Source organism: Phoenix dactylifera, chromosome 1 (genome assembly GCF_051530095.1).
Source record: "Phoenix dactylifera cultivar Ajwa chromosome 1, Ajwa_hap1_PhDact_Kaust_v1.1, whole genome shotgun sequence".
NCBI classification, from domain to species: Eukaryota; Viridiplantae; Streptophyta; class Magnoliopsida; order Arecales; family Arecaceae; genus Phoenix; species Phoenix dactylifera.
The window spans coordinates 64,114,065-64,141,887 of record NC_143190.1 but is presented as its reverse complement, the minus strand read 5'-3'; the positions used below and the strand labels follow the sequence as shown (position 1 = coordinate 64,141,887).

Genomic DNA, 27,823 nt, shown 5'->3' with positions numbered 1-27,823 from the left:
AGTTGTAGAATCGTTCCATTTATCTTCTTGTACTATCATGCACGCTACTGCAAGGTCAGATTAAGTAAAATGCCTTGCACCTTCATTCTGCACTCTACTCTTCACATGGGAAGTGGGTTTGTCTCCATATGCCTTGGGTCGTAAGATGCCGATAGAGGCACATCTGCAAGTTTGGGTTAAGTATGCTCATATCTAAAAAGTTTAATAAATTCAATTAACCACCAAAGCTTCACTTCTATTGTAACATGGGCCCATTCGTCTATTTAGATCCAAATACCAGAAGCAAAATGATAAAAGGACTAAAATAACCTTGATTTAGAGAGGCCGGATCGTGGCTTTCAGGCAAAAGCACTTCATCATCTATGATTTATCCGTTTGCACAAATCTTAAAATGCTTCATTTTCTATCATTCATCTATTCACAAGAACTCAAAGTGCTTCATCCTCTATCATTCATTCATTTGCACCGATCTCAAAGTGCTTCTTCGATCCTCATCTATTATCTACCATCTGCATAAATCTCAAAGAGCTTCATCCTCTCATCGATCTGTCTGCACAGATCTTAAATGCTCCATCCTCTCTCCTCCGTCCATCTGTATAGATCTCAGAGCTCTCCATCTTCTATCATCCATTCACCTACACAGATCTCAAAGCGCTCCATCCTCCTCCATCCATTCATCCGCACAAATCTCAAAGCACTCCATCATCTGCTATTCATCCATCTGCACAAATTTTAAGGTGCTTCATGCTATGTCACCCATGCACTACACAAATCTTAAAGCACTCCATCCTCCGTCATACATGCATTTGCATCGATCTCAAAGCGATTTATCTTCGCCATCTATTCATCTACACAAATCTCAAAGTACTCCATCATCCACCATCCATCCATCTGCACAAAATCTCAAAGCGCTCCATCCTATATCATCTACCTGTCTACACAAATCTTAAAGCACCCCCATCCTCTATCATCCATGCATTTGCATAGATCCCAAAACCCTTCATCCTCCACTATCCACCCATCTGCACAGATCTCTCCATCTCTTGCCATCTATCCGCTTGCATAGATCCCAAAACGCTCTATCCTATTTCTTCTGCCTCCAGAGATCTCAAAGTAGTTTATCCTCTGCCATTCGTCCATCTATATAGATGTAAAAAGAGCTCCATCATCTATCGTTCATCCACCAACACAACTTGCAAAGCAAACCCTTTTTTTTATACAAAAAGCCAGCTCTTTGAATTCACCCCGAAACAAGAGTTTTTTGCTAAATTAGTGAGAAGGGTATTTCTAAAACTTTATAAAAATTTAGTTTTCAAATGATCCTCATGTGATAATATTTTATAATGGAGATAGACGGCTGGATCATATTGTAACAAATTTAAAGTTTTAATAGCTAATTGATAATTTTTAAACTTTTAAAACGGTAGATGTCCAAATTGGGAGTGGGGGGGTGCCAGTGTAATTTTTCATAAAATAAAGGAATCCATGTGCACAAGCCGTAGAAGCGTTCTATTTATCCTGTGATTTGCTCGGTACTGCAAGGTCAGATTATGCAGTGTGCCTTGCACCATCGTTCTGGCTGCCGATCCGTGCACTCTTCTCGGATCTGGGTTTGACTCCTTATGCCTTGTTCTGAAGCATTTACCAGTTTTTGTTTGCACCTGCCTGCTCTGTGCTAAATCTTCTCAACTCCTCACCCAAAGACCCTCTTTATTTCCATCTCCAATGAATCCCTCCACCCATATCTCCCTTCTGCCACCACTCCTCCTCCTCCTCCTCCTCCTCTCGCTTCTTAGCACCTCCCACGCGGCCATCACCTGCTACACCTCCATCTTCAGCTTTGGTGACTCCCTCGCCGACACCGGAAACTTACTCCACGACGTTGGCAAGAATAATATCCATGTCGGCCGACTCCCGTATGGCGAGACCTACTTCCGTCGCCCCACCGGCCGGTTCTCCGACGGCCGATTGGTTGTCGACTTCCTCGGTTAGTGCTTATTTATCAGTGTTACTCTTGATTACTGAATTTTAGCGAGCGACAGCTAAAGAGTGAAAGCTTTTCGTCAAGTCAATGACATTAGCGGCGGCTTGCGGCGTTATTGTTGGAAACCAACGGCTAACTAACTAACGAGCAAAGCGTCCGTGATTTGCAGCTCAGGCAATGGGACTTCCACTCCTGCCACCGTATCTCGCCGGGCCGGGCCGCAAGGGTTTCCGGCGAGGCGCGAATTTCGCCGTGGCCGGGGCCACCGCGATTGAGAACGGATTCTTTACGGAGAAGGGGATCCAGGTCCTGTGGTCGAACAACTCGTTGGGCTCTCAGATTGAATGGTTCAGGCAACTGCTGCCCTCACTTTGCTCCTCAGATTCAGGTACGCCTGCCTTTCTTTCCGTCGTTGACGGTCCTCGCGTCTGAAAAGCGGCTTTCGTCAAACAGCTGGCATAAAAGGCTATGACGTGAGAGTGGCATGTCTGATATCATGTTGTTATACGGGTTCGGGTTGGATCTTTCACGCGAAGGAACGACTCACCTTCCTTCGCGCGAATCTACCGTTGGATCGCGCGAGAATCGTCCAGACGGATGAATGGAGCAGTTCCAAATGCTTTGCGATCTGCTCTGTTCGACATCCGACGGTTGACATCGTGAAAGGAGATCAATCATCCCTTCATGCGAAAGATGCAACCCGAATCTGTTGCTGTCTCGCGTGGGTCGGCGTGTCGGTGCGAAATGATCAACTTTGCTGCGATTAATCATTCCCCCACCCGTCGAACCCGCAAAATAACCCACATCTCGCCCTCTCTTTTTCTCTCTCCAACTCAGTACGATGCCCAACCCAGTAGGACCAGGGCAAATGACCATGCTGTTCGCATGCTTGCTCGCCATGATTAAAGGAAGCAGGCAAGCTTGGGCCAGGCTTAGTTGGTTCGAATGCCTTGAAATCTAATTTATCATATATATTTTAATGATTATTTATTTAAACAATTATTTTATTAGTTTTATTGTAAATCAATATAGATTATTTAGAATATATTACATTCCAACTATAATATTAAAATATAACAAGATCATTAGCTCAAATTATATAAACAAAAGATTCGAATGGGTTTAAGTTTGTACTGGACACCTTTTGACTAAACTGCTTTGTAATTAAGCTTGGCTTGGAACTAAATAAAATATGTCAAGCTTGATTTGTTTACAAAAGAAAAGCCAGGCTAAAGCTATACTTGGGAGGCTTGGCTAAATCCAATCCTACCGCGTATCCACCTATTGAAGTGTGGGTGCAATTTATGAGCGACAGGCGACATGCGTAAGAGACAAATTGAATTGGCCTATATAGTTTTTGTTGTATGCATAGTCACAAATCCAGTACATGAGGATGATTCTAAAGATTCTTTGAAATAAATTCAAAAACTAAAAATTACAATAATAAAATATTAGATCTAAATATTTATATGTCTAATTATTTAATTTTTTTATTTTATTAATTTCTGTCCCAACCAGAAAGAGACTTTAGAAAAAATTACATGAGAGTTTTGGATTTTTTAGGTATTTAGACTAAGAGATTAAAGAGATCGCTAAACACTTCGAGTATGGTAGGGAATAACTTTCTGACGTAAAGTAGGAAGGCAAAATTTTATTATAAAGGAAGAAATTTTATTTTAGGCATGGGGCTTTAATAAACAATCATGCTTCGAGCTATTGCTTGATTTATTCATGAAATTTATAATTTATCTAAATATTTTGTGACCTAATCACAGGTAGCCAAGTAAAACGAAGAACAATTCGGTCGAGAATCATAAATATTTCTCGATTTTTTGAAAATACAATAATGATTATGGTTGTATGGGCAATAGGAAAGAAGAAAAATGTTAGGATACTCCATTCAGTTCTTAGCTTGAATCTTTGCTCGTGTGGCAATAGTTTGACCAGATCATAATAGGACATTAACAAAGAAAAAAAAAATTCAACTACCAAATCTCGTGAATCGTGTCAAGTCCTCCTACCATGTCAATTGGGCCCATGTTTGTTATTAACATTGGAGACGGTGACCGGTACAATTCCCAGAAGAGCTAACCTGACCCCAAAACAAGCATATGACAAATTCTCCAGTATCACATTTCTAAAGTAGGGAGCAGGTAGAGTAGGTGTGGGTCTTGTGGTGGTTTGAATAACCGGAGGCAAGCAAACCATTTTAAAGAACCAGGAAAAGCAGGAGGTGGATCTCTTTTTTTTTTTTTTTTGTGTGTCTTAATCCAAACCACCATGCAGAGAATGTCAAATATTAGTTAGTTCAAAAGATTGATACCTAACATCTGATTAGATATTAAATTATCTTATAGCCGTATAAATTTTTCATGCAACCTTATTTTTTATACCTGTTAAGTATCTTCCATAATTATATTTATTTGATATTCTCTCTAGGTTTGTCACTAAAGCTTGGATGCCCATATCTTGCCGGGACTATATTTGTTACTTACCTTGTCCCTATCAGGATCGATGACCTGTGGATCATGCGTGGATTTGACTTTGTGACATCAGCTTGATCCAAACCCAATCCAATCACAATAACTTTGTGCAATATATAGGGTCGTAGTTTTATTTTAATAATTCTCATCTTTTAATGAAACTTATTAGTTACTCCATCATGAGGTCATCAGCAAGTGGTTTGAACTTTAAAATGCAACAAGACTATTTAAGCTTTCAAAGTAATTCTAGCAACGTGAAACCAAAACCTAGTCCCAATTCATCAATAATGTAACTCAAAATTAGACCTGAACCATACCTTGTTCCAACTTAGCCTGATCTCTATTTAATCCTACATGATCAGATTCTCGAATGGGTGTGACTTGAGTCAAACAAGAGGCCTGAACCATCTAATGGATTGGGCGTGAATTAGGTGGTTCTTGGACCAGCCCAATATGATGGTACCTCTAAGACAAATGCCCTTCACATGCATCGTTTCTGTCACCTTTTCGTTTCTCTTTTGCCCGCCCCACCCTGGACCAGCCCAACATGATAGCAACTCATGCTCAACGAAGACAAATGCCCTTCACATGCATTCTATCACGTCACCTTTTTTGTGTTTCGGTAAAAAATAGCATTCATATAGCTCTTATATAGTACAGCCTGCCAAGTGAGAACCAATAAAATGATACAAGAGAGAGAAAATCTCAGTGGCAGTTAGGGGTGCAAATGGGTCGGATCGGATCGGGTCTTGGGTGACCCCGATCCGATCGACTTTTTGTTCGGATCCTAATTTTAGACCCAGATCCGATCCGGTTGAAGATTGGGTCGGATCGGGTCGGGTTCGGGTCCAATTTTTTGTGCTTTTGGAAAAGGATTTGGACAAATCTAATTTGGTCATATCATAATTATGAGGTGCTGGGTGACCCATGACTTGAAGGACTTGCAATTGACCTCCAGTCAGAACAGATGGCCCCTAACTAAGTCGGTCTACAAGCCAAATTTCATATCACACTATTTTTTGTCCATATGACTGATTGGACGGAACTTGGTGTCTCCCGGCTCCCCTCTCACGAGGACAAAAAAAATCCCAGACCTTCTTCCAAAATCCAATTCCATTGCAGAAAACTGGCACATGACCCATATTCAGTTCGGTGTTCCCTCACTTCCTCCCTGCAAAAGTTAAAAAAAACAGAAACCGAAAAACAGAAGGAAAAAAAGAAAAAAAAGCCTGCTACCGAGACACCAGAGGTATCAACAGTGTAATAGACCGAGAGAGGATTCCCAGGGACCAATAGTGCCACGACCCACATAAAAAAAAGAAAAAAACTCTCTTTTGCCTTTTCCCCCTCTTTCTTCCTTTCTTTGGATCCATTCGAATCGGGTCGGGTCCGTTCGGTGAACCCAGACCCGATCCAGAAAATAATTCGGGTCCAATTTTGAGATCCGACCCGGATCCGCGGGTCCTAAAATTCGGGTCGGGTTGGGTCTACGCGGGTCGGGCCGGGTCGGATCTCGGGTCGACCCGACCTATTTGCAGCCAGTAGTCCAAAAAAAAACCTTCTGAAGTGCCGAGATGTCACCATTTCGTTTCTCTTTTGCAACAAAACCACCCCCACCCCACCCAGCATTACGTACTGATGATTTCAGATCAGTTTTCCAAATGCAATTGACTTTTTGAAGAGAAATTTCGCTAGTAAAATCTTATGACTGATCCTAGTTCTTTCTTTCTCAAATATTTATCTATTCCTTTTTTACTTTCCTGCTTTTCGTTCACTAATTAGTATGTCATCAGTCTTCTACAAGCTTTTACCATGTTTGCACCATTAATTACGAGCAATTTTATCATTTAATTCCTTACGGGTTCCACATCCTTGCAGACTGCAACGATATGTTCCGAAATTCTCTCTTCTTGGTGGGAGAGATAGGAGGGAACGATTACAACTACCCATTCCTCCAAGCAAGATCTCTAGACGAAATAGTGTCCTATGTTCCTCGAGTGATGGACGCCATTAGCTCCGCAATTACGGTGATCTCAAGCGATTTACTCATCCATTGTCCACCTCTTCCAATTGGCTTGCCTTTTTAACAATTTGGTCGATCCGTAGGCGTTGATTGAGCTCGGGGCACGAACGTTGGTGGTGCCGGGGAACTTCCCAATTGGATGCAATTCGGCCTATCTGACGGTTTTCCGCAGCAACAGAAGTGAAGATTATGACGCAATTGGATGCATCAAGTGGTTGAATAAGTTCTCGAGATTCCACAACAACCGACTCCGGGTGGTATTGAACCGGGTCCGGCTACGTAACCCTCATGCCACTGTAATCTATGCCGACTATTATAGTGCAGCCATGAGCTTGTTTAGCTCGCCGGAACCCTCTGGTATGCTTTTATTACCCACGCCCATTTCTTTTCCTTGTTTACGTACTTTTGAAGGTATTTATGTTAATCTTAGCCATCAGCCAGTAGAACAGCCATTATTATATCTTAGGATGTGAAGTTGAGACCAAAGACCATGGCCGCATGACTACTTGGGCCTGTTATGATGTTATACTTTTCCTATTTTTTTTAAAAAAATATATATTAGGAGGGGCTGCTCCCCATCGTTCGATCTTTATTCCCATCTTATCTCTTAAGTGCGAACAAAACTAGAATTAAGAGAAATTTGTAGTTGGTGGACCAATCCAACCAAAAAGCAGCATGAACAAAACCTTCATTTTTTTTTATTTTTTTTTTCTTTTTCTGTGATTATCCATGCTGCTTTCTAGTTGGACTACCAACTCAGCAGTGAACCTGATTCGACTAATAATTTCTCGGTGGTGCCATCCGTAGATTAAGAGCCATTTGCTATGCTTTATATTCATTTATTAGCTATGGACGCATATTGAGCAGCCTAAGGTAGCTTGAGGTGGTCTTATGCTCCTTTCGTGCTCTATGGGATGACCAGCCCGTACCACACATCATGCATCACAGCATTGGCACGAATCCAACGCAAAGCTTAGTGGATAGATTTCAGGTTACGTTACCATTCTAATAGAAAACTCTCTACTAGCTAATAGAAACACATCATCTCAATGATTTGTAATTTCTTTTTTCTTTTCGGTACAAGCAAGGGGTAAAGATACATACAGAGATAAAAACAGGTCTGGTGCATCTTTCACGCGAGAAGGATTCACCTTCCTCCGTGCGAATCCATTGATCGCTTTGAGCAATTGAATTGTCAACTTATGCCCGGAAAGAATTATAGTTGGTCTTTACCTCAAAAAAAAAAAAAATGAATTGTAGTTTTTCTTAAAAGTTGAGGCCCAAATAAAACGAACAACCAAGATTCAGGCATGTCTTTTTTTATGCAATCTAGCATTCACATTCATCAAACGTTCTTTACTGCTTGCAATTTATTCCCTTCCTGGCCTTTCAGATAGCTAATTTTCTTTCTGATCGAATGAATTGAGTCTATGTGGTTTCAGGTTTCCGTATTTCACCTTTACCTGCTTGCTGTGGAGGTGGTGGACCTTACAATTATAACTCAAGCTTGCAATGCGGAAATTCGGGCTCAAACATTTGTGCCGATCCCTCGATTTACATCACTTGGGACGGAATGCACATGACTGAAGCGGCTTATAGGAAGATTGCCATTGGCTTATTAAAAGGACCGAATGCTGTTCCTGCTATCCTCAACACTTGCCCACAAACGAACCAGGAATTCTCTAGGCCCCAGTATGTGCTGTCTGATGATGTCTTGGATGGATGAACATTGCTCAAAAAAAGGTGTATTGGATGGATAAGACTCGAGATATATACAAATTTTACAATGATATATAGCACAACAAATTTTATTATATTGCATCGAACCATCTTGTATGACATTGGTCTATACAATTGCTATCAAATCCAGTATGGAGATTTTAATCGAGGAAATATATAAGCGTACTTGTGTTTAGATGTGGAAGATTGCTAGTTTCTTTGAAATTTTAATGATGAAATTCCTTCTAAATTTTAGTAATGCAGCCACAAATTTTTAATGACCCATTAGAACTTGGAGAAGATTCCTTTGGACGGAAGTCATGCTGTACTGGATTCCTTTGGACTTCTATGACCCACTATATCAGGAGATGCCGGAGATTAGGATGGAGATCAAAGATCAAGGAGGAGGAGATTAACTTTCCCATCATGTCAAAGATTGGCGAGATTCTTATGGCAAAGCTACCTTCACTTGCTCCTTAGAGAGAGAGAGAGAGAGAGAGAGAGAGAGATGATGGACAACTAATTAATGTCATCTGTCAAATTGGAGCTAAGTTTGTTACTGTAAGAAGCAATATTGATCAGGAGCCAATACCACCTAAACTAAAACCTGAAACTCGAAAAGGATTGTAACTCTTTTGTTGGTTGAGTTTCAACAAGGCGAGATATACTCCTAATTTATATTTCTGACTCCACTTGTAACTTAGCATAAGATATAGCTAAAACCTGGTGTACGTTTTTTAGCTTCAACTCTAGCACTAATTCCTTGCTTTTTGTTTGGGGCATGAGAAAATTATCATCCGTAAACCATTTCACCTCCTCACTCTTCCATCCGCAACGCCCCCATCAATTTGCATCTCCAATGGAAATTTTCACGAGCAATGGCTAATGAGCCAAGTGTTGCAGCGCAGGTACGGGTACAAATGAGTCGGGGCGACCTGTGCCCCGACCCGACCTGACCCGCTTTAGACCTGGCCCGACCCAAATTTTAGGACCCGCAGGGCCGGGTCGGGTCTGAAATTTAGATCCGTTCTATTTTTCAGGTCGGGTTGGGTCCACCCAATCTCGATCCGGGATCCTGACCCGACCCGACCCATTTTTTTGGGTCAGTTTTTTTTTTTAGACACGCGGGCCAGCAGGCCCACGAGCCGCAGTGGCAAGCCCGGTGCTATATAGATCTTCAATTCCTGAATCCTGCCTTCCTTTTTCGCTCCCGTGCGGCCGTGCCCTAGATCTTGAGCTGCGGCGGAGGATCTTCTGGAGAAGAGTAGACCGCTTCCGTGCCCGGTGCCCTAGATCTCCCGACTTCCGGCTTCCCATTCTGCGGATCTCCCTCTCCCCATTCTTCGGCGTCCAAAGGTATGTCCCTCCTCCATAGTTTTTTTTAGCATAGGCCGGGAGGAGGTTTCGGCGAGGGGGGCTTGTCTTGTAATAGGGCAACGAGGCCGAACCTGAGGGAGAGGTGGGGGTGGTCGGGGATAGTTGGGATTGGTAAGATTTTAATAAAAAGGATAGACCAGAATGATATTCAAAGAAACAATGAAAAGAACATATACTTGTACCTCCTCTTCTTCGTTCTGGAAAACGATCCGCAGACCGTCCTTATTCATGAGAAGATCGCCATTCTTGAACGTTCCACTCTGAGTTCTACATCCCTGTAGCAAATACTACAGGAAAAGAGGAAAAAGCCGACACTAAAATGCCGATGCTAGGGAGATGCGTCGGTAAGTTTTGCTCCAGTGCTAAATTTTGCCGACGCTTTTAATAAATGTTGGCAATTTGAAATAGAGGATGACACTTAAAAGCATCGTCGTAGGTCTCGAGCTAACATTATGTTGCGAAGCATGTGAATGACGCTTTAAAGCGTCGTTGTTGTCGTCTAAGACGATGCTTATAAGCGTCATTGAAGGTCAACCCTAAAACGACGCTTATAAGCGTCGGCGAAGGCGAAGCTCCCTCCAAACCCAACGCCCGACCCCGAGCCCTCATTCTTGCCCTAGCTACTCCCTAATTTTCTCTCTCTCTGTTCTGCATTAGAAGCACACTCCACAGTAATTAGGTTATTTTAATGCCACAGTAAAATAAGAGCTACCAACATGAATTTGTATGACTGGAATTCCCACGTTGATGAATTCAGACTCTTCCTTGGGAAGATGGAGGATTTAGATTTGAGCCATTGATGATGCATCTACAAGTCTTTGAACTTGGATCGTTTGCACCCAACGGACCTACCCATTTATTTATTTTTTTCATTTTTTATCAGATGAATTATAACTTGGATTCAATGAGTAATTTGACTTAAATATAGTATTATGATGATAGAATAGTGCAAAAGTTAAACAGCATTGGGATCGGCAATGCATATAATAGCCAGCCGTTATGGTATTTAGCTATTAAATAATAATGTGCATGGAAAGTAAGGTATAATCTTTAATTATCTTTGTATTATATCGATAGTATTAATTAGACCTTGGTCCCAGTAGCTACATCCCTCTTCCTAGAAATCAAATATTCTAATCTTGGATATTACATCCTCAAGCAGCAACTGATCATCTTCTGACACCTTGATATTGGATATGCAAGCTTTAGCATCATACTGCAAATATCCCTTCCATCCAGGGGTCTTTCAATCCAAACACCCGTGCTTTCATCTTAGAAATGAAAACTAAAGCACCTTTCTGTTTTAGCTTCTCAAGAACCCAATCGACCATAGTTTCATCATAAGATGGCATTTATCAATCATTCATCTACATTATATAATAATTGTTGAAAAATGAAAAAGGTTTTGTTAGATAAAGCAGATCAACACCTAGATGGTATGTCTAATTCCATTATTTTCTATATGTTTCTGTTCCAAAAAATAGCTTGATTAGTTGTTGATCCAGTTTAATGACCATTTTTGAGAAGGATAGTGGAAGAAAAATGCTTGCAAAATCTGTCTCTATTATTTTTTAAAAATATTTTTTTTAATTTGCATCATAGTCATTTTTTTAGAGAGATATAGGAAAGAGCTACATCTCTTATTTCAGAGCGCGTCGGAGAGTTATCATCATCCGGGGCGGCCAGTCTCGTCGAAGCTCAGGTTTATGCCGAATTGATGGGCCTATAGCGTTATGGTCGAGTGAGAGGTTATGGCATTGGAGTTATCCCCACTCAGTTGTCTGCAGTGGGCCAATATACCCAAGATGCCAGACAAGGTAGTAGCACTGCAGAGTTTTGTAATCTGAAGACGAAGATAGCACAGATAAAGCAGACATATGAGATAAGGATAGAGGACATGAGGCAGAGTCATAAGACCGATATGGCGGAGATGAAGCAGAGCCATGAGTTGAAGATATAATCTTTACAAAATCAGCTTGACCATATTTCATCTTTTTTTGTAGAAATTTGTCTCTCTAATAAATAACTAAATCTATTTGAATATTTTATATAATTATAATTTATTCTTGTACGCTCTTTCGTATTTTTACTTTCTTAAGTATCTTTTTTTTCTTGTAGGTTGCTGATACTTCATCTACTCGTAGAGATGATGATGTCGTTGATCCCTGATACATCGTGGATTGTTTTTTTAGGAATTTGATATGTATGTTTTTAATATTTTCGAAGTACAATGTAATCAAATATGATAATATGAATTTTTTTAATGAAAAATTTTTGTTTGTGATGTGACTTTTGTTATCAATGTGATTTAGGTTGTGTATCTGTTATGTTGGAAAATAATGTATACAGGTTTAAAAATTACTTTTATAATTTTTTTTTAAAAAAATTTCACTATTGCCGATACTTTTAAGTATCGGTAATAACGAAACCGGCACACCTATACCGACGCTTTTTAAAAGCATCAGTAATTACCAAACATTAGCGTGGGCTATACCGATGCTTTAAAGCATCGGGAAAGAGACCTTTACTGACGCGTTCAAAAAACATCGATATAGGGTCAGAGAATACCGACGCTTTTGGAAAGCGTTGGAAAAAACAAAAAAACTCTCCCACCCCCACCTGGCCGACGCTTTTGCGACGCTTTTGAAAGTATCGGCACGAAAAGTACCGACACTTATAAGCATTGGTAATAACTCGAAAAAGCGCCGGAAGAGTTTATTTCTTTTGCAGTGAAACGTGAAAAAAAATAAAGAAACAAAAACTGAAAAAGTTGGAAAGAAAACAGGGGTTTGGTGAGTACAAGAATTTTCCAATGAAGGCCTCGTGGGCGGGGACGGAGAGCCTGAGTTTTGGGTTGCGCACGGTCCTTCTCATGGCGGCGACGGCGGCCTCTCTTGTCTTCCTCCTCTTCTTCTCCTCGTCGTAGAAGATGAGAGGACGGAAAGGTCGGGCCGGTAAAAAGGGGAGGGGTGTAGGGGCGATGAAGTTTCTTGGGTGGGGTGGAGGCAACAAAAGAGGAGAACTTTTTTTGCGGCAGCCTTTTTAAGTATTTTATTTTGTTCTTTTTTACTAAAATGTTTGTTTCTCAAAAAAATCCAGAAAACTTGTCATAGGTATACATCATTATTAAGCCGTTAATTTTTTTATTTTCATTGTATAAAGTTCCATTTTATGCTCATACATCTTTATTGAATTCTGTACAAAATAGCTTAATATTTGCGATGGATAGAAATGAAAACATGGCTGAAGTAGTAACAAAATAGGTTGAACATCCAGCCTTTCATATGTTTATTAGGAACATTCTCCTCATACAAAATACAAGGTTGAAGATTACGAAACTGTTGTTGTTATTAATACCGATGATTAGCTTATGCTGGTATGTAGTAACAATTATCTTCATTATTATGTTTACATTTGAATTCTCTGATTTGCATCAAATCATGTTGCTTCTTTGCTTTATGCAGGATGGTGGTAGTTTATCTTAACTGATGTTCTTGATTGTTTCTGCCGAGCGGGTGATTCTTTAGCCGTGGTCGAATGGATGGAGGAAATTGTGGTTTATTATGCATGTTCTTAGTTATGTAATTCTAAAATTCATTTTACTGGGATGATATTGATGATACATTGACACCACTAACAGTAAACTTTTAGAATGGGTTTCATGTTTCTTAGCTGTTTCTAAAGTACTATTTTTATATGATGTTGAAGCAGACTGTGTTACGAATATATATTGGCTCAGGTGGGTAGAATGGTTGGGAGCTAATGAAATTTAAATGGTTGTGGAGGAAACTTGACTTTGTTAAAACTACTCTTGTTTTATTTGTAAATCACTTGCAGGTAACCGGTTTTTCAGAAATTTTATGCCAGAGACGGTTAATGTTTGAACAGTGTCAGTGCATGGAGGTTTCATTACAAATGCTGGATGGCTAAGCTGAGGTTTATTACCTTCTGCTATCCTACTGTGTTACTCTGGATGCCCTTCACTGGCTTTTAGCCTTTTTTTTAATGGTGGCAGGTGTTGATATAAGTATGCAATGATGCTATGCATGTCTTTGTGTTCAAGAATCATTTGCATACTTGCATTGTCAGATAACAGTTCTATTATCCATACAATCTACTGTTATGCTTAAGAAGTTCCGCAAATTTCCCATATTCTTCATTTTAATTTGGTAGATGATTATCTGATATCATTAGTAGGGTGACATGAGCTTCTGGTGATAAAAATATCAACATACGATTGTTCTCAACAGATCCGTAGTCTGTTTAACTTTGCTTTGTGTTCTTGGCCTGTACCTATAGTGAAAGCTATTAAGCATTCTTTCCGTGTTTGATCTGGAATTGAATGAGAACCATGAACGGTCGAAAAGTACTGCAAAGTACAAAGGAGAAAAAGCCTTGGTTCAAACCATCGGGTGAGTTTAAAATGCCAATTACTATTTCTTCAAAAAAAAAAAAAAACCCGGATCCGACCCGACCCGACCCAACCGCACTTGGATCCGACCCGATCCGAATGACCCGTCGGGGTCGGCATCGACCCGACCCGACTGAATTTCAACCGGGTTGGGTCTGGATCTAAGATGAGGATCCAAACAAGAAACTGGGTCGGATCGGGATCACTCAGGATCCGACTCGACCCATTTGTAGCCCTAAGCACAGGCAATAGAGTTGCCGCTTCTGCCTCCGTATCTACCAAGGTCGAGAGGCTAGGACTTCTGGCGAGGGGTGAATTTTGCTGTAGCTGTGGCCACAATAAACGACGACGACTTCTTTAAGAAGGGCATGGAGCGCCTATGGTCGAACAGCTCGGGTATTCAGATTGAATGGTTCAAGCAACTGTTGTCGTCCCTCTGCTCCTCAATGTCTGGTATGCATGCATGCCTCCTTTCCATCGACAACACTGCACGTACCTGAAAAAAGAAAAAGAAAAAAAAAGAAGGCCAGATTTAAACCAGGACTAGAATGGATCTTTTTTAAAAAAATGGGCAAATTAGGCTAATAGGTTCGATTCTTGCAAGATATTTCTGCAGGAATATCTAAACAAACTCTAAGTCCATCCAACTCAATGACCCACTGTTATATCCATCGGCCTATTTGATCTTTTTAATCAAATTTTAATACATAGATATCAGCTTATCAGAAAAAGTATTTTAATAAAAAAAAATCTTCACATGAACCAAATAAGTTTATGGTCCATCCAATTCTCTTACTCATTTCTTACTATGCGTTTCAGTGACTACTTAATGCGATATCTCCCTGTCAATTGAACCCGTAATCTACTGTGAACATACTAGGTTATAAGTGCTGATGCGTTACACACAAAGATGTGTCCCTTTCTTAAACACTGTAAACCGGGTGCATTTTTCTACGAGTAGTGTCACTTGTTGCATGCAAGTAAACATTCAACAAAAATTTTGCACGCCATATTCCCAAGTGCTTGATGGAATGAAAAAGATGCCAGCTAGAAGGCTGAATTGAAGATATGACGTTTGAAATTTATTCTACCGCCGGAGGGAGCACCTCATGCACATTTACGGAAGAATGGATTGGATGTGATTTCAAATTATTTGATGGATTTCGTACATTACTTACGAGACCTGATATATACCTTACAATGCCTTTTTACCCGAATGGTAGCCCTTCTTTCTCTCTTTCTTGACGGCACGTCCAGAGCCAAAGTTAAGAAGGATATATTTGTTATAAACGAAACTACCTATTATGATTGACATCAGGTCAAAGAGCCATAATTTCTAATCATCTTGGAAGGGTCATCGACTCCGGTCCGTTAAAAGAGCTTGCAAACGCTTGCGCCACGACTTCCCTTTTTGACTCTCTATCTACCATCCTTTTTGAGGCATTCAAGGGAGAAATGGGGACCATGACTTTGTATTTGTTGGAGATTTTTTTTTTCTTTTCTTTTTTTAAAGCCACATCATGTGAGTCACATTATTTAAGAGAAGAATAGGTTTACAAATCTAAAAAAAATTAAAATAAATAATAAAATTTTTTCTTGAATTATACTTGCATTCAATAACTTGAAAAATTTACATTTATCTTTCTGATATTTATTTTTATTTAATACTTTAATTTATAATTTAATAAAACGTTGCTCAAATCGTTAATCTTAAATAGGACCTAGATGCTACTTTAGAAAATTTTAAAAATAATCAAAATAATTTTAAGTAACATAACATATATAAGAAAATATATGTATCTTTCTTCTTGCTCAGGAACAATTTCGATTTTTTACAAGAAATAAACTATTTTATTAACATCATTAATTTGACTGGATGTAAGTGTAGATTTTATAATTTATTGGATATAATTGTAAAATATAGAAACTTTGAAAGATTTTTTATAATTCATTTGAAAAATTAAGAGGGAGAAAAGATGAGAGAAAAAGAAAGCTATGGCCTCCACAATAATAATTTAACTGGGTGAGGTTTCGAAGACTGAAGATGTATGGAGTTGGTTATTCATAATAATATGTATGTACTATATATATATATATATATATATATATATATATATATATATATATATATATATATATATCCACATCCCATGGTAAATCATGACGGCATTACTAAGATAATGCCAATAGCTCAAGAGGGAGGCTTAGAGATGAAATGTGAAATCGATGCTCCTGCAATTACTTCTCGAAAGAGCAATGCCATACTACCGTCACTAGCCACCGTGTCATCAAATTCTATCATCAAATTTCCAAAATTTATATGAAATATAAAGGACTGAAGTATGGAACTTGTATGCGGAAGAACCCGCATAGAATGATATATGCGAACATCCTCAATTGAGGTTCTTCTAAGGAAAAGGGAGGCTTGACTCTATGATGACCTGGTTTGCATCCGCATCTACAACCATCAGGTTGTGAACGAGTACAACCACTCTGGCCAGCCACTCTGCATCTCGATGAAAAGATCCGGCCTCGCATTTCCCTTTTCAAATGGCGATACTGGAGGGAAGCACGACACTTGGTCGATGAAATGTTTGAGGGAGTGACTTAGCTTCTTGCAGTTTGATAGCCTCACGATTTGTATGTTGTGGCCTCTTCAAATAGCGATATGTAAACAAATGGACAAGAGGACATTGCACCAAGAATCGAAAGAGGCACATGTTGGATCCAAGTCCGCAGCAATTATGTAGGTGGTCATTGTTCTCTGCTCCATTAAAAGAGTAGGGCTAGGTCTCTAGTCAACAGATGAACAGGGCTAAGTCTGCCATCTGCTTCAGCCCAAAGACCAAACCACAAATAAAGGCTTCTATCAAAAAGATCCTGGGAGTGGGAGAATAGGAGGGCACGATGAGGTATTTGGGGGTGCCTATCACTGGCCGACGTCTTCGCTGTAGCGATTACTCTGATGTTGAGTTGAGTATCAGGCATAGATTAGAAGGATGACAGAGGGATGCTCTTTCCATGATGGGCAGAGTCACCCTGGTGCGGTCGGTGTTGAACATGATTCCAATGTAATTGCTGGCAAACACCCTAGTTCCACTTGTTAGGATCTGTCACATGCCGTAGAAAATTTCAAAAATTTTTCAGATCCGCAGCGGAAGGCATGCAAGATCCCGTTCATCGCATGAACGTATTTTAAAACCGTCGTTTGTAGATAGATTAGGATTAAATTCTTATAAACCATTTTAAAATCATTAAGAAGATCAGATCTTCACCTTGTGCGGGCAGATGGTCTCCGCAAATCTGATTTACGTGGTATTTGATGAAGGTTTAGTGGAAGCCACACACGCGTCCGGCCTCTACGGGTATCCACACAAAGTAATAAACCGATCGAAGCCTTTGGATCTCCCCGGGGTGCTAGCTCCCTTGCAGAAAAGGCTATTGATGGCTAAAGTCCTCTTCTTTGAATCAACCTTTGATTGCCTTGAGAGGAGGAAGAAGAAGGAAGGATCTAGGAAGAAGAATGTAAAGCTTGCAGCCTTTCCTTTTTCCTTTCGCGTTGGAACCAAAGAATGGAAGGAAGAAGGGCGACGCCACAAGCCTTTTTTCTTGCTTTCTTGAGGCTGAAAGGAGGGATGGAAGGAGGTTCCTTGCTGCCAAAAATCCTAAGAAAAATCATGAAAAATTCGGAGCCCCTTTGAACCCCTCTTTTATGGTATGTGGATAGAGATAGGCTCCTAAATTTTAGGAGCTCATCTTTATCCTTTGTGAATTCAAAATAGGAGGGGCATGGCCCCTCCTTTTTCCTTCACGCCACCAGCCAAGGGAGGCTATGCCCCTCCCCTCTTCTCCCATTTGGTTAGCCCCCACTTAATCTAATTAAGTGGGGAGAGTTGGGTCCAAGTGCTAGGATTCAATCCTATTCAAAATAGGATTTGCACCCATTTCAATTTCCTCCAAATCCTAATCTAATTAGGATTTAATTGAACCATGACTCAATTGAACTCTTCAATCCTAATCCAATTAGGAGTTTTTTAATTAATTAGATTAAAATTACAATTAATTAAGACTTAAGAAAATTTTAATCTAATTAGGACTTATTAAATTTCAGTCCTAAGTCAATTAGGACTTTAGAAATCCTACTCCAAATAGGAATCTAATTTAATTTGCAATTCTAATCCAATTAGGACTCCAAGTAGGACTCGTGATCAAGTCCAATTAATTAAATCCAATTAATTAAATTAAATTGTAATCCGATTGTAATTATTCATTTTCAACTCAATAACTCTTAGCGGGTTAACCAATTATCAATCAAATTGATTATTTGTGATTTCTAATCACAATTCAACCATCGGATCGGTCAATACCTCTAATGTGTGTGACCCCATAGGTTCTATTCTGACTGGTAGTGAGATATATTGCGATCTTTATCATAATATTATTGAAAACATTTTTCAATAGGTTGAAATAATTTCAACTCAACTCACTAGGGATCATCGACCATCAAGATGGTCCCTATGAGTCTCACCATCCACCAGTGACACCTAGCAGCATGTAGTGGCAACCCAGTAGAATGGAATGATGAACCTCTAGGTGCAGTTATCGTATGATACAGTCCTTCTATCGTAGATCCCTACAGAACGAAGGTCATGCATAACTCATCAAACCCCGTCGTCTGTCATATGTCTAGATTTATTCGACTTGAGTTCGAGAGTGGAAAACTCTTTCTCCACTGTACATACTGCCCTGGCCAAGGTCTTAGAACTCAGTCTTATAAATCATATAGGATTACTTCTCATCTATCAAGGTCGATAGATTCCATATAGGTGCATACCCTACTCCTACAGTGAACCTACTGCAGCCAATCTACACTACAAGGACCCATATGACTAGAGACCATATATATGTGTAGTTAAACTACAATAACTTCACTGTGAGTAGCCGAATCACCGCAGGTCAAAGGACCAGTCACACTACTGCAACATCAAGCAAGTCACTGATGAGTGGATAGACATCCAAGTGGCTTGTTATCTTAGTCACGCTCAGTACCCTTGTTCTCTAACAAGCACCTGCACTATCACTTCAGTGTCTCTACACTGTGAACTCGAGTCTCGTCCATCCGTAAGGAAAGCGATCTGTGCAGTGATCTTATCGGATCGATCACCGTCCTCGTGATGATCCATTGATCAGGAGCATTTAGAAATTAATCACCGATGATACATGGCTCAAATTCTCAACTCTTGAGTATCATCATTTTATTAATTTTTTGGATGATTCATAGACACATAAACAATATGAATGAAAAAGATACCCATTTATTATTCAATAATAATAAAGTCAAGTACAAATTTATGTCTCAGAATAAATAATGTGTCAGCCAGATTGGCTTTTAGGGCATACATCTAACACCACTGTCACTGCAGAGGTCGTTGGAGCAGCTATTCAGGAGCTTCAACTAAGGTAGGCGAGATGGCCGGACAGGCACTCACCTGGTGGCATGGGAGGTGGTCTGTCAACTGCTCCGACAAGGCAGCTTGGGGATTCATTCACTAGTAGCGAGGCGGGAGGATGTGAGGAGGAAAGGCTTGAAGGTGGATCGTCCAAAGCCTGTGTTTTCGACTTCACGATCAACCACAGGTAAAAAAGCGAGATTGCCCTACTTCTGTCATTGTCTCTGGCTTATTTTTCAATTCTAATGAGGATACCTTGAGACCTAAAGAAAGAAGAGCTACTGGCTTTCCCACCAACGAACGAGGCTATGACTCCAATCTGTAAACTTCTACTAGCTACGAGAGACACCACTAGGTTTGTCTTGGAGCCGAACAAACCTGTGGAGCACCTTATTGAGAGCTAAATATGGGGCGCTCATGGTGGGGGCAGAGTTCCGGGCCGGGCGTCACTACTCCTTTATTTAGAGGGAGATCTCTTCTCATGCCTCTTTAGTCCTATCAGAGATCAAGTGGGCGATCGGGGATGTACAGTCCATTGATGTCTTGGAGGATAGGTGGGTGACAGAGCTACCACTAGGTCAGATGCCGATGATGGTCGATGCGGCGAGGGTGGCCGGGCTCAGAGTCAGCGATCTGCTCATCCCTGTAGAGGGCCGGTGGGATGAGGTGCCGATCAGGAAGGCATTCAAGACGCAGCTTGCCGAGAGGTTCATAACTATCCCACTACCTTAGGGTGCTTCGGTGGACAGGCGTAGTTGGGCAGCCACAGGAAGGTCCAAGGTGCGCTCTACGGATCTATGTGCGGTGATGGGTGGCAAGGCCTTTAGATGATTTGATGGTGGATGGATCTGGAGGATACGGGCATACCCCTGAGTGGCTTTGTTCACTTGAAAGGTGGCCTGAGATTGCCTACTGACCAGGAGTCTGCTAGCTAGGAGGAGGCTCAAGGTCTCTCCGATGTGCATGGAATGCCTGGAGCCGGTGGAGACTATCAGCCATGGTCTAATTGAGTGCCCACGGGCCGCATGGATCTGAAGGAGGGCCTTGTTCCCCTTATGGGGGCCCACCGTGTCAACTGGAGATCTTATTCGGCTCGTGAGGTCTGCTACATAGTGCTACATAGTCCTTGGGCACTACTGGGTGAGATATTGCTGTCGTCTACTTGGCTTATCATATCTGAATGGATAGAAACGGGAGAGTCTTCGAGGATCACCCCAAAGGTCCATCGTGGAGTGGACTCTCCGTTAGCCTGCAGAGGTTACTAAGGCTACCGTGGTGGTTTCTTTAGGGACGGCTAGGGACATCCAGGACCCCTTCTCCGCTATAGTAGCACCTAGGTATGTCCTTGTTTCTTGGGTGCCTCCACTCCCTGGCCAACTCAAGATAAATTTCAATAGTAGCTTGCCTATGGGTGGAGACAGAGCTGGAGTGGCGTTCGTAATCGAAGACTAGGATTCCAAGTTGGTCACTGCAGGGGGGGTGCAGGTGTTAGTTTTTGGGGCGGAGATAAGGGCAGTGTGGGAGGGGCTCTCCTATGCGAAACAAGTGCCTGAGGCGAAGCGTATCATCCTTGAGGATGACTCATCCGAGGTGATTGAGTGCATCCTGAAGGCGGGGCTGGGGGCTGAGCATCCACTTCTGCACGACATCCAGCGATTGCAAAGGGAGTGTTATGCCTTCCAGACCGTGTACGTGTTTCATGAGGCGATCAGAGCTGCTGATTGGATCATGTTGAAAATTTATCATAATCAAAATAGATCGAAATAAACTTACTTGTTGTAGATCGGATTGTATCACCAGTTTTCGGTCGAATCACGATTTATTGCTAGTGATCCATACACAGTAGATCCAATCCAAACACGATTTGGAAGGTTTTCCTTGAGAAGATTGACTTCTACACAAACCCTAACTACGTTGGGGCGTAAGACAAGCTTCGTAGGACCGGGTCAGGCCAATTCCGAAAGTAGAGACGATAGAAAACAGGCGAAACTCAAAGAAGAAGACAAGTCATAAGCGTAATTACAGAATTGAAAAACGCTTGCTGATCACAACTCAAGAACCCTTTTTGCCAAAAAATATGGAAAAATATTACTCTGCTTTTTGGTTTTTCTTTGCATGTTGTTTTCCCTTCTCTCTTCTTATTTTTTTCTATTTTGCAACTACCAGTATATATAGAGGTAGAAAATAACGGCCTTTGGTAGTTATGAGATATCCAACATATGTCATTGAAGGGTTGTTTTCCTTCAAATAAAATGGATCGGGTCGACCCATCATGGGCGGATCGACCCGACTCCAAAAACCAATAGATCGCCTATTTTGCTGTTCACCATTTTGGAGAGATCCTCTAGACTGGGCATGCTTCTGTTTCTTCATCATTGTATAGTCTACTTTCTAGTGATTCAGCTGGCTGTGCTCATATAAGATTAGTGTGAGCAGTCGATATATCAAAAAAAAAAAAACAATGCAGACCATCATCATTGTTATGAACTGACAGAGACTCTGTCACCGGAAGGAATCTCTGCGAATCTCTTGATTTGCTAGGCTATGATGCTTGTCGTACACCTGTGGACGGGTAGACCATTTCTCGGCCCGTTGTGAGGACTCATGATATTTATGGATGATGGAATTGGGCAAGTCCTAACCCGACTATTCTTGCTATTTTCAGCGGGATGCAGGACAAATGTGCTGCATGTGACAAGATTTGACCAACATACGTTATTCTGTGCGCTTTCCTCCTATCAAACGTGCAGCCTTAGCACGTATGGCATGAAATTGGGGCTTTAATTAGGGCTGTTAACGAGCTAAGCCAAGCCCGAGCCTCTGCGGGCTCGGCTCGGCTCGTTCCATAAAAATGCAAGCTCGGGCTCGGGCTCAGCACCAAGCCCTATATTGGGCTCGGGCTTGGGCTCGCTTGACACAGCCTGGCTCGGGCTTGAGCTCGTAAGGCTCGTTTGCTCGAGCCCGAGCCTGAGCCTGCCCCATCCTAGCCGAAGCTCGCCCCATCCTAGCCGAAGCTCGCCCCATCCCCATCCCCATCCCCATTAGCGGTTCGTCGGAGGAGAGGAACGAAAGAAGGAAGGAAAGAAAGAAAGAAAGAAAGAAAGAAAGAAAAGAAGAAGAAGAGAAGAAAGAAGGGGCAGCCGTGAGCACCGCCAGCACGGGCATCGGCCGCGGGCACAGCCGCTAGCGCCACGAGCTCGGCCGCGGGGGAGGGAGTGAAAGCTGGGGGGTAGGGGGAACCTCGCCGCGGGAACGGCCGGATGGGGCACGAGGGTTGGGGCGGCGGCGCTTGTTGCCTCCCCCGCCGGGGGCAGAGAAAGAAGAGGAGGAGGCATAGGAAGGGTACCAGAGGCGGGTGCAGAGGTGGAAGGGAGGGCGGTGTCGTCGTTCTCGTCCTCGGAGAGCTGGGATCCGGATTCAAGTGTACAGCATCATCGTCGTCGTCGTAGCTGTTGTTGGAGGGGAGGGCGGGGAGGGGGGGCATCGGCTTCAGGCTTAGGGGCGAGGAGAATGGAGTCGTGGGTGGGGGTGGAGCCGTGGAGCGGTGGAGGTGGGGTTGGCCGGTTGGGAAGGCTCTGGAGAAACTGAGAAGAAAGGAGATTTAAATTGATTAACGGGCTGGTTCGAGTTAATGAGTTGAGTCCGAATCCGAACCAATCTATTTCGATTTAAAGAAATTAAATGGATTTAGGTTAGCCCTGGTTGGGTCTGATCTAAATCCAACTGGGTTCCATCAGATTGGAATTTAAATTGATTATGCCAAATAAATTTTAATTAGGTTGAGTTCAAATTTAATTGGGACTCAATTAAATTGTTAATTGGACTGAGCCCTAATTTGGGCTCGTTTGGGCTCGTTTGTTGTTCGGGCTCGGGCTCGGATTTAAACGGTCCTCATTTTGGGTTCAGGCTCAGGCTCGTTTGACTAACGAGCCGATTTCGAGCCGGACTTTTATCGAGCCGAGCCCGAGCAGCTTGGCCCGTTGACAGGCCTAGCTTTAATACAACATAGCGTTTTTTTATATAAGAGAGATACTACCAGTCATTTGCTAATAATCACGGCTTAGTTCGCCCAAAATGTGGCAATCTGGTGACAAGAACGGGCGGGGTTAGTGGTATCTGTCGTCCCTGCCAGTGCTCAGCCAACCACCGATGAACAAAATGGTGTTTTATTTCTTTGTATACTTAAGCGAACCCTCGTCACAAATTTTCCATTAGACTGGACCTAGTTTGATTCTTATTAAACTTTAACATATTTCGTATATTTTGACCAGTCACGGAAGTTTTCAGAGGGAGTGCACTATGTTTGATATATTCATAATGAAATGTGACATAATACCCCGCACACATTTCTGTAACATCCATTACCTAATATGTACATTGTTTAATATATGTCTAATAAGAAAAATGTTTTTAAAATCCAACTCCTTTTGAACCTGTTGAAAAGCAAATTTTTATTCCGCAAATAGCAATTTCATATGTTGGGGTCATATTGCAGCGTAATCGGAACGCTTTTTCTTTGGAAGGGAATCGAAGACCTATACGCTATACTATCATAAGATATAAATTAAATACAGCATTGACCAAGTCTTGGAACGTTTCGGTCAACCCATATCTAACTTTAAGACATTGTCAAAGGAACTCGCCTTTTTCCTTCATTATATATCAATGCCGTTAAAACCCCAACGTCTAATTTGGCCGCAACAACCTGTGTCAAACTTCAAAAGTCGTCATTTGCTCCCGATCTAGAGGAACGTACTTGTCAGTATAGTTTCAATCATTTTTTTATACTTTAAGAATGTTTCTACACTGTTATTTTAGTAGAAATACAGTGGAAGTGCCACTATCCCTCATGGATATCATGAACTTGTTTTTATCGGAAGAAAGCGCCTAGCTGTAGAATGCCACGCTAGTGGGAGTAAATCAAATATGGTGGCCTAAAATATAGAATAAATACCGAAAGAAAAAGAAACAGTAGTAAGAAAAAGATGCTAAGAGGAATTTAGAAGTGAGTAAAAGCATTATATTAAAAAAAAAAAAACAAACATCACGCCAGTGGAATTAAAAAAATTTGTATATTGAGCCTAAGGCTTAATCTAAGTTCACACGAACCAGTACATAAAAACAAAAATTCTTTAAAGAACGTGATAGCTCCAAAATATAGGCCATGGTGATGAAAAATACATCTGGAAATAGCAAACTGTTGGAGATAAATCAGTATCCATATTAAAAAATCACATAGCTCATAGCTCAGCATGCATATATACTTGCTTATCAAGCACAAGTTACAGCTTTTACAAGTTACCTCAATAATGCAATTTATAGATAGCAGTTGTAACACGTCATACTCTCGACAACCACATGTCAACAGTCCTGATTTATTCGCTCAACAACGAACCAAAGTTGATGACACTATGGAGGCTACCCTATGAACTAATGATTTCAACTGACTCAGTCACACATAATAAACAACGGCCAAACATATGGAAAACGTCTAAGAGAGCAAATCATGTGACCGTAGAACCTACGAGTCCCATATGGGTCCGAATGCGGGTATACCAACAGCCTTGCAAGCATCAACGACATCCCTACTGCCCTGGGGATTGCTGGTCACCACCACCACCTCTGCCTTCCAATTCCTGGCGGCATCAATGGTCATCTGTGCAACATTTGGCCGACCGGACACGGCAGTATCATGTACTATCACCTTCTCCTTTGGATGACCACTCATCATCTCCTTGATCTCCTTCCCAAAGTTTTGCTCAACCCCCTTGGTCACCCACACCACGCACACGTCCGCAGCACACGGCTGCAGCAAGAACGATAGGAACACACAAATTCCGGACCCAGTTGCGACCAACACCGCTCTGCTGTACATGTTCACCAGATAGGGAAGGCCAGCGAAGCGAACTCCTCGGACCCAAAGATGGTTCGGTGGGTCCGAGACCAAACACCTGGTGAAGTCCCCGACGGCGCCCGCCAGCATCATGTGCCCATCCTTGCCGTCAGATATGATGCCGAAAGCGTGCCAATCCGATAAGGGCAACCTACTAATCCTCCCCAGTATGCCGGCTTTGATTCCTCCGGCGAACTTTATAATGGACGCATGGCCGGATGGAGCAGTGACCGAGACCGGGACTCGTCTCACCGTCAGCCACGGGAGGATGGTGAAGATGGTGATGGCCACAGTGAGCCAGAGCTCTTGTCGCTTCGCGAGCCTGGAGCCTTTAAGATTGTCGTAAGATTTGGTGGCTGGATCATAGCCAACCGTGAGGACGACGTACACCCAGAGGAGCGCGAGAGCCGTCCACCCAGCAAACCTGTGAGTCCGCTCGAAGACGTTGTGGTGGAGGTGGCGGACAAGCGGGAACGCGGCCATGCAGGAAAAACACAGTAGTGATAGAATGGTGGAAGCGACTGCGATGATCTCGTCAGAGGTGTTTTCGCGGTGATTCAGGGTGAGGACGAGAGCATAGATGAGCCATGCGACGGATGAGATGCCGCAGCTGCTGTGGATTCCACCGATGGATTGGAGGAAGGAAGTGGCGGCGGTCTTGATGAAGAGAGGAACCCAAGGCCTCCCTAGCACCTTAACAGCGAGCCAGAAGACGATACGGAGAAAGGCCTCGCTACGGCAAAGAGTGAGGGCTAAGATGTTATAAATAGCGAAGGCTGCTGCTCTTTTCTTGGCATAGGGGAAGTGGCCGGTGATGGCGAGAGCCACCCCAATCATGTTGAGGGTGAAACAGACGGCGAAGAGGCGCTTGTACACCGTGAAAAGTCCCTGGTCAAGCAGAATAATAGAGAGGCGCGACTCTGATGGCTTGCTCTTCCTCACAGAAGGGTTTCTTTTGGTTGCTTGTATGGGTTGCTCAGCTTCCTTGGCTTGTTGTTTCTCGATATCGTTGGCGACTTGTAGTGCATCATTCGATGGGAAGGCGTCGCCTTCTTCTACGTCGTCGTCATCGAGATCACAGAAATGGCTACTGGATCGGCTTGCGGTCCTTCCGAACTCAGATAAAGTGGGGAAGACTTTAAATGAGCTTCGTTGAGTCCATGGGAGCCAGACAGGCCGGTCGCTGCAGTTCTCTTGGCTTGGAGGCTCCATGTCAAATGGGCTGCCTTGTCGGGGTTTAACTTCGAATGAAACCCATCTGCAGCTAGAAAACCTAGGCACCTTGTTAAGATCTTCCATGGCCAAAGAGTTGGGGAGGGCGGGAAGGAGAGGGGGAGAGAGAGTGAGAGATAGCCTGGAAGCAAGGAGTGGAAAGGATGGCGGGATTGAAGGATGCAAGTTTGCCTTGAGGGAGGAAGTCGAGCGGGGTGGTGTCATATATAGACGTGAACGCGCGGCCCTTGGAATAGTGTATTAAGTATGACTTAGTCCACCTACTAACGATAACAGTTTCGAGCGCATAAAAGATGACATTCCGGCCTTTGCAGTTAATTATTTTAGAAATTTGACTAGGGCGGCAGGCCAGTATGGGTTTCCGGTGACACCTCCGCAAGTAGGAACCATAAGCCTATACTCGCCTGCACATGTCCGCCTGTGGCTGGGCGGTCGGGGCAAGGGAGAAGGTAGGTTGGGACGGATCCGAGCGGATAAAACGATAAAAATAATTTTTTTATATAAATTAATTAAATAAAAAATATAAAAATAAAATTTGGTATTTTATATAATATTTATAGCTGCAACCGGGTCGGGCCATGCCTTTACCCAAAGGGGTTCTAAATTTTTTTGAAGTTTTGAGTCGGGCTTAGATCTGAATTTTTTTTAAAAAATATAGATTCAAATCCAACCTGAGCTTAGGTCCGAGCATGAAACCTAATTGGGTGTTAATGTATCTGGAGATACGAATAACTCGGTCTCTGGTTTTCAAAGGATTCTCTTCATCTTCAGGCATTTTGTGATTCGGATTGGGCTGGCAATCCCGATGATCGGCGATCTACTTCCAACTATGGTGTTTTTTTTGGTCCCTACTTAGTTTCATGGTCTGCCAAGAAACAATCTGTGGTTTTTCGGTCAAGTACCGAGGGTGAATATAGGTCTCTTGCTCTTGCCTCAGTAGAGTTAATAAATAAATCCTGTATATCAAGAATAGCCGTCCTTTTGGATTCTCAGAAGAAAAAAAAATTGCTTAGGATTTCTCTTGATTGGGGAAAATGGGAATTTTATCGTGAAACGGTATCGTGCGATGAAAGATCACGAGCCGCCCCACCAGTATATTTATTATCATTGTAATTTACATAAGTTATGCCAGTTATGTTCTGGATGTGATCCATCCATGCACAAGCCGGCATTCGTTCCATTTGTTCAGTAATTTTCTTTCCACAGTTAGCATCGTAAATCCCATCGTTGGCATCTGAGATGTTGATAAT

General features: G+C 42.2%; 2 protein-coding genes across 2 annotated transcripts; one reads left to right on the top strand and one right to left on the bottom strand.

Moving 5' to 3' along the window:
- The first annotated feature begins 1,526 nt into the window (after positions 1-1,526).
- Positions 1,527-8,311, top strand: LOC103723140 (GDSL esterase/lipase At1g31550-like). The gene is made up of 5 exons (XM_008813961.6): positions 1,527-1,987; positions 2,154-2,372; positions 6,346-6,494; positions 6,574-6,847; positions 7,933-8,311. Exons 1-5 carry the CDS (start codon positions 1,726-1,728, stop codon positions 8,214-8,216), a joined length of 1,188 nt encoding a protein of 395 aa, XP_008812183.3. The 5' UTR covers positions 1,527-1,725; the 3' UTR covers positions 8,217-8,311.
- A 16,532-nt stretch (positions 8,312-24,843) lies between these two features.
- On the bottom strand, positions 24,844-26,692 carry LOC103723146 (adenylate-forming reductase 06235). The gene has a single exon (XM_088715406.2). The coding sequence runs from the start codon at positions 26,637-26,639 to the stop codon at positions 24,969-24,971; it is 1,671 nt and encodes a 556-aa protein (XP_088571532.2). The 5' UTR covers positions 26,640-26,692; the 3' UTR covers positions 24,844-24,968.
- Positions 26,693-27,823: the final 1,131 nt, after the last annotated feature.

Coding starts and splice junctions, on each gene's coding strand:
- LOC103723140 (XM_008813961.6), top strand. CDS start 1,726: ATGAATCCCTCCACCCATATCTCCCTTCTGCCACCACTCCTCCTCCTC. Junction 1,988..2,153: donor ATTGGTTGTCGACTTCCTCG/GTTAGTGCTTAT, acceptor CGTGATTTGCAG/CTCAGGCAATGGGACTTCCA. Junction 6,848..7,932: donor TAGCTCGCCGGAACCCTCTG/GTATGCTTTTAT, acceptor ATGTGGTTTCAG/GTTTCCGTATTTCACCTTTA.
- LOC103723146 (XM_088715406.2), bottom strand. CDS start 26,639: ATGGAAGATCTTAACAAGGTGCCTAGGTTTTCTAGCTGCAGATGGGTT.